The 12,067-nt window shown below is 48.6% G+C and overlaps 1 protein-coding gene across 4 annotated transcripts in view; it reads left to right on the forward strand.

The window, feature by feature from the left end:
• Window positions 1-2,358: 2,358 nt before the first annotated feature.
• MAGI3 (membrane associated guanylate kinase, WW and PDZ domain containing 3) overlaps window positions 2,359-12,067 on the forward strand; it is a 70,466-nt gene continuing 60,757 nt past the window's right edge. For all 4 annotated transcript variants that reach the window (XM_062013770.1, XM_062013771.1, XM_062013772.1 and 1 more), the window contains exon 1: window positions 2,359-2,736. In XM_062013770.1, coding sequence (XP_061869754.1) covers window positions 2,415-2,736 — 322 coding nt within the window. In that variant the 5' untranslated portion in view covers window positions 2,359-2,414. The remainder of the gene's footprint in view (window positions 2,737-12,067) is intronic.

Below are 12,067 nucleotides of genomic sequence, written 5' to 3' on the forward strand. Positions count from 1 at the left end.
CTTCCATTCTGCCAGCCTGAAAGCAAATTTCTCCCTGGCAGTTTTTTTCCCGTGGCTGTTGGCAGAGAGCCCAACGTAGCTCACACAGCACCGAGCTCACTCAGCTAAACCTGCACTTGTCACAACTCCATTAACGCCGGAGGCACTACACCTCAGATGGATTGGGAGCATTTGGTTAATGTCCCCAAACAAGTCGAGATGACATTGTTTTACCCCAGCAAGCGTGGCTTTGCTAAGGGTGGCATCCCTCTAACTTCTTCCAAAGCATTCTTGCTTTTTTTTTGGGTAATAGCTACTATATAAGTCATAAACTAACAGGCCTTAAAGGTAGAGGAATCTGCAAGAACTGGAAAATATCCATAGCAGAAGTTATTGGTATTTGTTACGAGCAGATTTCTTTGTGGTTTCTGCAAAATTAACCACTTGCTGCTATTTCCCATTGCAAAATGTTCCGTGGCCAAATGGGACACATCTGTTGTGCAAACTGAGGTGAGCACAGGGACACTGCACGGGAAACAAAAATCCATTGTTTTACAGCTCAGCAAACATTCTTTGGACTCTGCTGCTTCATTTCCTCCTGTGGGAAGGACAGAAGTACTGGGGTTATGCAAAGTCACGCCTCTTTATTTGCAAACAATGGCAAGGCTACACCTTCTCAGGGGCTGAGTTTTAACTCAGCCCCACTGCTGAGCGAGGACTTGAGCCTCCAGGACACTCCTGAAACATTGCTGATGGCAAAGAAGACTCGCAGAGGAAATTCAGCCTCTGAGTAAAACCATTTTAACAGGACTGGGCAGAGACATTTGCAGATTGATCCGTAAAGCTTTCAAAGGATTAATGTTCCGCTTTTACAGTGGACCCTGATTTTGAACTTTCCCGTGGTCAGTGGCATTTACTATTTCATTCGTTAAACAGCCGTGCTGGGCTCCCAAATGCCATGGTGCAAGGCCAGGTTGGATGGGGCTTGGAGCAACCTAGTCTAGTGGAAGGTGTTCCTGCCCATGGCAGGGGGATTGGAATGAGATGAACTTGAAGATCCTTTCCAAACCAAACCAGTCTGTGATTTTCATAGCACACACCTGCTGTGTAATCTGCACTTGACATGAGCTAATTGCTGTGCCAGCTGAAATCTTTGATACACAGCAAAATAAAACAGCTCCTGCGGAGGGAAAATGCACTGGGTTTGTGTTTTACAGATGGGGAAAAAAAGTCTTTATGGTTATATCTAAATTGTAGCCATTGCTTTGACCTCTGCTTTGGCCTGATGTGCTGAAGCCAGCTTTGAACATGGGCTCCAGCCATGGCAGCTATGTGGAGAGCAGTGTTCTGCTCTCAGCTGGGAGAGAGGTGTCTGCACAGAGAGGTGCCTGCACAGAGAGGTGCCTGCACACCTCACCCCAGCATGAGTGGAGCACGGTGTGAAGCGCAGGGCAGAGCGGGGAGGTACAGGCAGGGCAGCAGCGGGGATGGCCGCCCTCCCTGTGGCAGAGGGTCTCCAAACTGCCACCACAGAGCACAGCCCGGCCAGGCCAAGGTGGGTGCTGGCTGAGGGCAAGTCTTGACTGAGATCCTGGCTTCTGGCTGAGGAGAGATCCTGAGTGAGGAAAGATCCTGCCCAAGGCAGGTGCTGCCTGAGGGGAAATCCCGCCTGAGATGGGCACTGCCTGAGGGCGGCTGTCTCTGAGGAGAGATTCTGAGAGAAGATCATGTCTGGAGGGGGATCCTGGCTGAAAGAAGATCCTGACTGATGTGAACCCTCACAGAAGGGAGCTCTTGGTGGAGGATAGATCCTAAGTGAGGAAAGATCCTGAGATGGGTGCTGAGGGCAATTCCTGGCTGAGGGAACATTCTGGCTGAGGAGAGATCCTGAGTGATCCTGGCTGAGACAGGTACTGTCTGAGGGGAGACTGTGTCTGAGGGAAGATCGTGTCTGAAGGGAGATCGTGTCTGAGGGGAGATCCTGGCTGACAGGGGGCTTCTTGCCCGAAGGGGGACGCCGGGCGGAGCGAGATCCTGACGGAGGCTGGACCTGCCTGAGGGGGCTCGCGGCCGCGGCGGGCCGTGCCTGAGGGGCTGCTCCCGGCCAAGGGGGTCACACCCCTCCCCCGCCGGTCCCGGGGGAGCCCCGGCGGGGCCGAGGCCGAGGCGCCCAGCGCGGCCGCGGCCGGGGCCGTGCCGGCGGAAGCTCCGCCCCGGGGGCGTGCCCAAGGCGGCCGGCAGGGCGCGGCGGGGCGGGCCGCGGCCGGGGCCGGGGGCGCGCGCGGCGGGGCGGGGCGGGGCGCGGCGCGGCGGGGCCGGGCGGGCGGGGCGGGGCGGGGCGCCGCCGCGGCGGGACGGGCAGTCGGGCGGCAGCCGCGGCCGGGGTGGGAGCGGCGGCGCGGCGCGGGGCGGGCAGCGGCGCCCCGTGGTGCGGTATGTCCAAGACGCTGCGGAAGAAGCGGCACTGGCTGAGCAAGGTGCAGGAGTGCGTGGTCTCCTGGGGCGGCCCGGCGGGCCCCGACCCCGACCTCCTGCGCGGCGGAGCCGAGCGCGGCGAGTTCCCGTACCTGGCGGGCCGCCTGTCGCCGGCCGGCGAGGGCGCGCCGGGCCCCGCGCTGCTCTCGGGCAAGGCGCCGGCTCCCGGCGACGTGCTGCTGGAGGTGAACGGCACCCCCGTCAGCGGCCTCACGCACCGCGACACGCTGGCCGTCGTCCGGCACTTCAGGGAGCCCGTGCGCCTCAAGACCGTGCGCCCAGGTGAGCCGGCCGCCGCAGGCCGCGCCGCGCCCGCCGGACCCGCGCCGCGCCCCGCCGCTGCCCGCGCCGCCGCCGAGCCGGCCGCGGGTAGGCCCAGCCGCGCCGGCGCCCTGCGGGGCGGCGGGAGGGCCGCGGCGGGGTGCAGGAGCGCCCGCCCGGCGGGGCCCAGGGGGCGGGTGCGGGGCGCCGGGCAGGGAAAGTTTCCTGGGCTCCGGGAGGGTGCCTCCGCCGAACGGGACGCCTGAGAGGAGGGGGGCGGCCCCGCTGCCGCGTGAGGCGGCGGGCGGCGCGGGGTCCCGGAGTCCCGCCCCGGCCCCGGGGCGGCGCTGGCGGGCGGCACTCGCGGCCCCGGCCCGTCGGGGACCGACCGCTTCGGCTGCGGGCTCGGTCCCGGTGCCACGGCCCGAGTTCGGAGGGGGGCGACCCGTCCCGGTCACCTCGCCCGGGGAACGCCGCTGGACGCGCCTCTCTGCCCCACCGTATCGGATGGTAGCGGAGCCCGGCGGCTCCGGCACCCGGGCGCAACCCAGGACTGAGGGATGAGAGGGATGCCTGGTCTCACGCCGCTGTATTTGGATGTTTCTGCGGTGTGACTCCCCCCGGGTGGCCTCAGCGGGGCGGGCGGCGGGTTCGGGTGACTCCGTCGCTCCCAGGAGGGTCCCGAGTGCCGCCGCCGCCGTGTATCGGGGTGCGCGGAGCGGCGGCGGTGCGGGGTCGCTGCCGGCAGAAACGGCGTTTCGTGCTTTTTCGTGGTATTCGCACGATCCCCTTCTTACAGTCAGGCGAAGGGCGAGTGTTAAACGGTCAGGGCTGAGAAGGACTGGAGCAAGTCTTGCGAGAATGTCGTTGCCGTGTCAGTTGGTTTCTAATCTGCTAAATACAAACACTGGGTTTTGTTTTTCAATAGATTTGGGTTAATTTTAAGTACACTTTAGTTAATTAATGATATCAGATCACTGTGGAAAAATTTGTCAGTGTGGCTGTCAAGTGCCAAGTTAATGCAGGATAGTGAGACCTGCAGTCACATGAGCTAATGATTCGCAGCATAAAGAGCTTCAGATTCAACCCTCTCCTGCTCAGACAGTCCAAATGTGAGAGTGATGTGTTTTGGTAAAACCATTTCTCTCTGAATCCCAACTGATACCAGTATTTCCATGGCTGAAGTCTGTAATCTTTCTTATACAACTACTTTGTTTTAACACCTGCCTTGTGCTTCTCTCACAACTGCTGGGTTGCCCCTTGATTTTAGGTAGTACCTGTTTTGAATCAGAATTTCCTTATTTGACCACTAGTGAGAAGTCATCTTCTATACAGAGACTGTGCAGTTGGTCCTGATGAGTATTGCCTGTTAAATTAGAAACCAAAACAGAGCAGAAACAAACCCACACCTTAAAAGCACCTACAGAATCCTGGTGAGCTCTGGGAGATGGTATTATTTCCAGAAATAATCTCATCTGAATGAAGAAAGTGGAGAACAGCAAACAGGTGGAAGTTAAATGGTGAATAAGAGGTTTAGAGGGGGGAAAAAAAGGAGGAACAAGTTGTTTAAGGTAAAAAAATTATGACTAATCTATTTTTGAAAGTGAGAAAGACTGTGGAAGGTTGGAAGATCAAAGGGATTTATTGTGTTTACTGTGGAGGGAAATAGGGGCTTTCCATAGCAGAGAGATGTCTCAAAGTGTCAGGTTAAAACTGGCAGGGAAGATGTGTAAAAGATTGATACAATGAGTAGCAGAAAACAACCAGAGCCAGATGTTTGTTCACAGTTGCAAATATGAGCAGCAACATGTTGCCTGATCCTTAACTCATGGGTGGGAGAAAGGGTAAGGAGGTGGGTAACACAGTGCCGGTAGGAAGAGAGTGCAGAAGATCCACAGCACTGACTTCTGATCCCAGCAGGTTGGTTAAAACTATAGCAAAGAATGAAACTTGGGCGTGTGAGTAACTACAGTCTAAGGAGGAGAGTAGGTTGTCCTTTAGAATAAAGTGTGTTTGTTTTTGAAGGTTCACTTGGTTGGTTTAATCAAATCGAAGTGTGTTGGTGTAGTGAATTTTCAAACAGACTTTCAGCAAGGTATGGAACAGACTCTGGATGAGGCTCTCACCGCGTGAGCGTTGTGTGGCAGCGCCGCTGCTGAAAGAGAAGAGCAGAATTCTCCAGTGGGTTAGTAGCTGCTTAAGATACAGGAGCAGTTTTCTCAACAGAAGGAAACTACTGCTGGGTCTTGCAAAGACCTGTGTTATTTGGCATAGTCATCCAGAGCTTGTAAACTGAAAGCTAGGTTGAGTTGTAAAAAGAGAACTAGCATTTTTATGCTGATTTTTATGGAACTTTTGGAACAAACCGAAGCTTCAGATCCAGCAATTTTTCCATGCTGGAACATACTGCAAGCTTATTTACCACATCAGATGAATTTTGCAGTGATTTGCTGTGTTAGACTTGGTGTCCTTAAATACAGTTTTCTAAAGCACACTGTTTTCCTCAGTTGCCTTTCTGCAGGATTGCCACGGTAGCGCTCAGTGGGGTAACTCCAGTTAGGGTACATATGATGAGGGAAGCTGTTGACAAGGTGTTCTCTGTGAAGACCTGTGAGTTTGAATTTGGCTTCCCTCCTACCCCTTATGATCCAGAGCAATCCAGACTTGCTGACCTCTAGAAGGTGGCTGGGAAGATGCATGAGGCTGTGCAGGTGGTGAAGGGAGTGAGGGCTGGGGAGCTGACAGCCTGTGATTTACTTGTAATATGAATTCTCATCACTGCATTACTTGTTTTTAGGGTCCTGTGTTTCATGTTTATCCTCCAGTCAAAGCTACTTGCTCTCAAATGAACTGTCATATTGAAAGGCATGGAGTGCCTCTGCCAGCAGGCCTTTGCGTGCCCTGTGGCTCTTCAGATTTGGCTGCTATTGGGATGGAAGTCTGAGGGGAGTCCAGTTTCAGGGGTCTATATGATGACAGAGAGGAATTTGTTGTCCCTAAATTTTAGGGAGTGTATAAGGCCTTGGTGCTTGTGTTCTGCCTCCACATTTTAGAAGGGTGACTTTGGTGTTTAAGACTGTCTTCCAGGTGAAGTCTGTGCAGGTGTCCTGATGGCCTTGAGCAGCATGTCAGAGGACTAGACTGCTTTATTTCAAGTTGTGTAGTCCTTTAATAAAGGCAGCAACAGCTTTAGTTGACAGCAGTAAAATCTGTCTGTGATACTTCTAGCAAGCTCATAGAAAATTTAAAATGGAAATTTCAAGATGCTGTTTAGTCTTGTTTGGTAAGACACTCGAGAGATAGGAATGTTAATTCGAACGCCATCTGTTAACTGCACATCACAAATGATGGACCATTTCGTTGATGAAGAAATTTGTCCTTCCCTTTCTTGCTCTGTCCTTACTTGCTGAGAAGGGAGAGTAAGACCAGTGTGCCCCAGTCTGGGGGTGAGAGGTGTTGATGCTCCAGCCGTGCCCCAGATGAGGACTGGCTTGGATGTGTGCAGGCTAACTGCCCTGTCTGATGTTCCAGCATCAGCAGGGGTTGACATAGCAAAGTCTGTAGAAGGCTGGTCTCAGGCTTTCTGCCAGTACACCTGGACTGATGCTGTGCTCTGAGTTGTGTAAATGAAAGGTAGATGCCCCTTCATTCTACTGATGTTTGAGGTGATAGCTATACCTCCATTATTATATCATCATCATCTTGATCAGATGAACAAAACAGCAGTACAGAGAAATAAGGGGCTTTGTGCAATGTGATGTTTGTATGTATGTGCACGCACACTAACATAGCCCAGCTCATCATAATGAGTGCATTTGTATTTTAGCCACACTCAGTAAGTGCTGGTTTCAAGCTAATCGCCTGCTTACATGCATCCAGACAATGGCTGCCATGTGGCTTGGACCTTCCTTGTCCAGCGTTTCTCAGATTAGTACATTGGCCTTGTAACTAGCTGGCACTGCTGCAGGTTCTTTTATTTATGTTGAGAAGTAACAAAAGCATTTTGCTTCAGGCAAATCCATTGACTTGGAGTGCTAAGTTGATCCTTTCATTGCATATGGCATTCAGATTTAGCCAGAAAGGTGTTTGTATGTGCAGGCGAGCCTGCTTGCTAAAGCACTCATCAATATAACTTTGAATGCCTTCTTCAGAGCAGCATGGTAGCCAAAATACATCAAAACTAAGTGGCAGACTTAAAGTAAGAAAAATTACTGATTATCTGCAAGTTACTTTTTCTGCAGCGTGAGTTGTCACATACTATGTGGGAATGTGTTTTGCTTCCCAACTGAGGAGCTTTGAATACAGAGACTCCAAGGCAATTATTATGGTTTCCTGGCCACTGTAAGTTGCATCTGGGAAGAAATTGGCCAAGTCTTGTAGCTCTTCCACTTGAGAAACCCTTCCAGAGTGCACAGTTTTGTCCCTGGATGACTGAGAGAATGCATATTGGTTCCATTGTATCAAATCTGATCTTTAATAAAAAAAGACTGTCTCAGTTCTCCTGAAACTGTGGAACCCTGATTTCTGGTGTAGTTGTTTCATGGTTGACTTGCACAGTTGTATCTGGAGCTCTTCTTCCTCCGACTGGGGCATTTCTTCATGATCTCCAGCCTGGGTTGCTGGTCTGCAGTAAGGCATCAAATTGTGCCTTGGTATTTTTTTCTCCCATCTGGGGCACATGGAGGACTTCCCAGCTGACAGAACTCATGGGATCTTTCTTTTTCCAGTTCCTCATGCGGTTTGCAATACATGGAGGATGCCCTAGTCCAAAGCTGGTGCATGGTGCTGCTTTGTGTGCTCAAGCAAAGTCTGCAGCCTATTGAGATGATGTCTCTACCTCCTTCAGATCTATTGCTTTATTTGAATTACAACACATTAGCACAAGGAATGAGATGATGTAGTACTCTGCAGTTCTTCAGCACCAAACTGCTTTTTTTTTTTTCAAGTCAGTATCTATTTTCACTAAATCATGTGCTCCTGGGACTGGAGGATTTTGAAGCTAGCCAGGCCCTATCTTAACAAAATGCTTTCCTGATCAAAATCTAGTACAAGCTTCCGAGAAGGCAACATCTTGCTGGATGCATTTTCTCACGTGACTGTAAAACTGCATAGTGATCGATCCCAAATGCCTCTGCTTCTGACAGGAGTTAATGGAAATGTTTAGAAGTCGGCCTGTGCATGGGGGTCCCTTCTGTGAAGTGGAATGAATGAAAACAGTGATGATAAATACAATGACTCAGATCAGAATTCAGCACTTGAGACATAATACTCGAGGCTGAGTGTATCAGATTAATTTACATTTTCTCTTGTGCTAGGTACAAAGCCTCTGTGTGGGGGTAAACATTTGAATGTTTGGCAGTTAAGGCAGAGAGGAGGGCACGCTGCACTCTGAGGCTGTTTTCTTGCAAAATCAGATGAATTCTAAATGTGCTGTGTTAAAACAGAGATGGGAGTACACACTAGGATAATTTTGCCTCTCGGAGGAAAGGCATTACCCTAATTCTGTGTTTCTCTGAGAGCTGGCAGTAGGCCAGCTCGGTGATTACAGAGACTAATGTGTTACTCTGCTAGTCTGGGGAGTTGAGGCAGCCACCTCAGGTCCTTCTCTCTGTCCTTGCTGTGTGAGAGGTGGAGGGCAGCAGGATGCTGGTGTGGAAAACTGGCCTCCCTGCTTGAGAGTGCCTTGAGAACTGATCCACTTTTGTCCAAAAGAAGGAAAAGTTGATTCATTTTACCACTCAAAGAAAAGCCCTAAACTTACAGGGTAGCTGTAATGGATGTGTAGGTTATCCCAGTTTCCTGAAACTGGGCAAAAGACAGATGTGCGGCCTTGAAAAAGGGAAAACTGCCCAGGAAATGCTGTCTGCTGGGGGCTGTGGTGTCTCTACAGCATCGGCAGTAGCAGTGCTGTGTCCTGTAGCAATTGGAGAGGGTTCTTGCACAAAAAGCTAATGGCTCGTGTCTCAGATGTGTGGATGCCGAGCACTATCAAACCCTTGCCAAGGGATGGGTATTAGTGTATGCATGTAATTTATAATCTTGTTTCTCATACTCATCTTTATATAAACATATTATTCTTGGCATGGAACATATTGCCTTTCCCTTTCACATGCTCCTTTGTTTAAACTGTACTATGATGAGTACTGTGTTAATGACTTCACCCTAAGTGTGCTCTAATTATTCTATTCTTTCTTGGCGTGTTAGTTTCAAGTGATAACGAGGCCTCATGTGGCTTTTGCTACCGTGTCTCTTAACACCACGGTTTTAATTTGTACTTCTTTGTTCCCTTCAGGAGAGCCATTCTCTTGCCTGTGCTGTTCCTTGATTTCTCTCAGGAGAGACCCAGTGGAATAGTGCAGAGTTACCCGTTGCTGGTGGCAGAGCAGGTAGTGCAGTTGGTGTTCTCCAAACCCACCTCCTCTGTCTGTGACCCCTGCCTTAGGGGAGTGTAATTTTTCATTAGGACTGAACAAAGACTTGTGTTCCAGCTATTCCTAGAAGGAAATTTCCTCATTCAGGTAGACAGTTCTGACTGGAGTTCTTGCATATATATTTATGTTGCCTTTCTGGTTCGGTTTTGAGTTTTGTTTTTTAAAAGAGCAGCTCAGGTTACATGCCAGCATAGAACTTGTTTAAAATCCTTGAAACTGTAATTTTGCCACTGCTGGCAGGAGGCTTTCTTTTCTATATGAATGAAGCCAAGAATGAAATAAAAATGAACTTTTATTAGAAGCCATGATTTCAGCAGATTTTGTCACTGTAATTTTCGTCTAGGTGTTACTCTTGAATTCTTGGCTGGCTCTAATGAGATGCCAGCTAGTTGTAGAAAAGAGCTGGTTTGTATCACTCACAGAAGTTACCATTTCCTTGATTTTAAAGTCATTTTTTTAGTAGAACAAAGACACAGGAATTTTCTGAAGACAGTTTAGTTTCAGAAGTAAACAAGCTGTGCTTGTATAACTTGCTGTGCCCCGTGCCTCTTTGTTATTGAAACATCTGCTTCAAGGTACTTTTCATCTGATATTTCTTAAAAAATAGTCTTTAACTATAACAAGGATTGTGCCTTCAAATTGACAGCTGAAAAAATTACTCTAGTTTTGATTGTTGCTATGTTTTAAGGTCTTCTGGTTCTTGTTTTTAACTCATGATGCTTCCTTTTAAGAAGGATGTTGCATTCATGGGCTATTAGTTAAATCACATCTTGTTCCCCGAATGGGAACAGTTGTTCTTTGAAGCAATAGTATTCCTGAGAGTACTGAGAGTAGATTTGGAATAATATGAGATTTTGTATTTGAGAGTAAATGCCTTTTTTTTAGTTCTGAGCAGAAGGTGAGGGGAAAATGCAGACTCATGTTGATCTGCTATGCCATCCTCGAAACCAGAATCTGAAGTAATTCATATTCTGAGTTGCTAATTGGTATTTGAATGTGTGTTAAATTCATCTCTTTTTGGGCCTTCAGTGGGTCACAGTGGGAACAGGAGCTGCTCCCAGGTGATGTCCCAGCAGTAGCTGAATACCGAGGACTGGCTTCCAAGCTGTTCAGTTTTAAAAGCAAGAGCGTATACTCCTGGAAAGATGGGTGTCCTAGGGAGGGTGTTTGTCAGTGTGGTGTCAGGGAGACCAAAAGGCCCTATTAGAGAAAAGGGGATTGCCACAATGGGTGCAGCAAGTTGAGGGTTGATGTCAATTTTTCCATACTGCCTGTTAAAACTGATGTACCAGCTGTGTCTCAGTGGTGCTGTTGAAGATGCAGATACAGGTCGTTGCACATAGCCATGCTCTGTGGTCAGCTTTCAATGTGAAATGCAATCATGGCAGCCTTCTCTTCAAGCTTATGCCACTCTGGCTTTGTTTTTGTCACATGCAAATACAACATGTTACAGTTATCTTATGTGGAAATGTGATTTCATTTGCAGAGCACACCAGGGTTGTTAGGCATAACTCTGGGCTTTCTCTGACAGTGAGCTTTTAAAGCGTGTTTTTGTAGCTACCTTTAAAAATCCTTGCTTAAAGCAGCTTTTCAATAGTTATGTTTCTATTGTGGTTTAACCCCAGCCAGCAACTAAACACCAGGCAGCCTCTCACTCACCCCTCCCTGCTGTGGGATGGGGAGGGGGGAGTAAAACTCGTGGGTTGAGATAAGAACAGTTTAACTTCAGTGAAGTCAAATAATGACATCAATACCAATGTATAATGATAGTAATGAAAAGAAATAGAGAAAAATAAAACCTAGGAGGAAGAAACTCCAAACCTAGGTGATGCCCAGTGCTTATGACCTGCTAACAGATGCCCAAGCAGTGACTTAATAGCCAGCTTCCCCCAGTTGATATACTGGGCATGGAATAGCCCAGTATATGGGCTGTGATATGGAGTAGACCATTGGCTAGTTGGGATCAGCTGTCCTGGTTATGATCCCTCCCAGCTTCTTGTGCTCCCCTCAGCCTACTCAACAGCAGAGAGTGATGATGAGCAGAAAAGGCCTTGTTGCTTTGCAAGCACTGCTTGGCATTAACCAAAACATTCCTGTCTTACCAACATTCTTTTCAGTGTAAACCTCAAATTTAGCCCTGTACCAGCTATGAGGAGGAAAATTAATTCTATCCCAGCCAAAACCAGAGTAATTTCTCAAGCCTGTAATTTTTCATGAATTGTTGGCTGCTTTCAGTTGAATGGAACTTCTTCAAATGAAAAGTCACCATGGTGTGTCCTGTCCAGCCTGTGTCACCTTCACTTGCTGAGCAGCAGTTTAGTTTGCACAGCTTGTTCCACTAGAAATTATTCTCCTGAGATGTGGTTAAAAAAGTTTAATTCCTTTAAGCTCTGGATTGCCATATCTCCTCAGTTACCTGTATAAAAATTATAAAGCTTGAATTTTAGCTCTGTCAGAACACAGTAGCAGTTGAATATTGATTCCTAATTGTGTTCTGCTTGAGTGCTGTTTCATTACCAACTTCTGGTAATAAATACAATCAGACTAACAGCTGGTGTCTGATGAATATGGATTGTGGATGCTGTATACACATCAGAGGTATTCTGGTTTTTGGTGTCTAGAAATGCATTATTTCCATCCTCAAGATAATGGAGTGTTCTTTCAAAAAGATAAAGGCAATCAACAAGGTTAATGTGGTTGTTACTAAAGTGATCTGTTACTAGAGTTGTCTCTTCCTAAATCCACTGCATTTGGAAATAGTCAACGTGCATTCTTACAAATTCAGACTAGTGTTGCCCTAGTTGGAGAACCAAACCCAAAATCTTGACTACAGTGATAGTTGCATTGAACTGATATAAAGCCAGATTGGTTTGATGAGACTGGGACCACTCAGGACCATCTCTGGCACTGGGGCTCTAGGA

This window comes from Colius striatus, chromosome 22 (assembly GCF_028858725.1).
Source record: "Colius striatus isolate bColStr4 chromosome 22, bColStr4.1.hap1, whole genome shotgun sequence".
Taxonomy (NCBI): domain Eukaryota; kingdom Metazoa; phylum Chordata; class Aves; order Coliiformes; family Coliidae; genus Colius; species Colius striatus.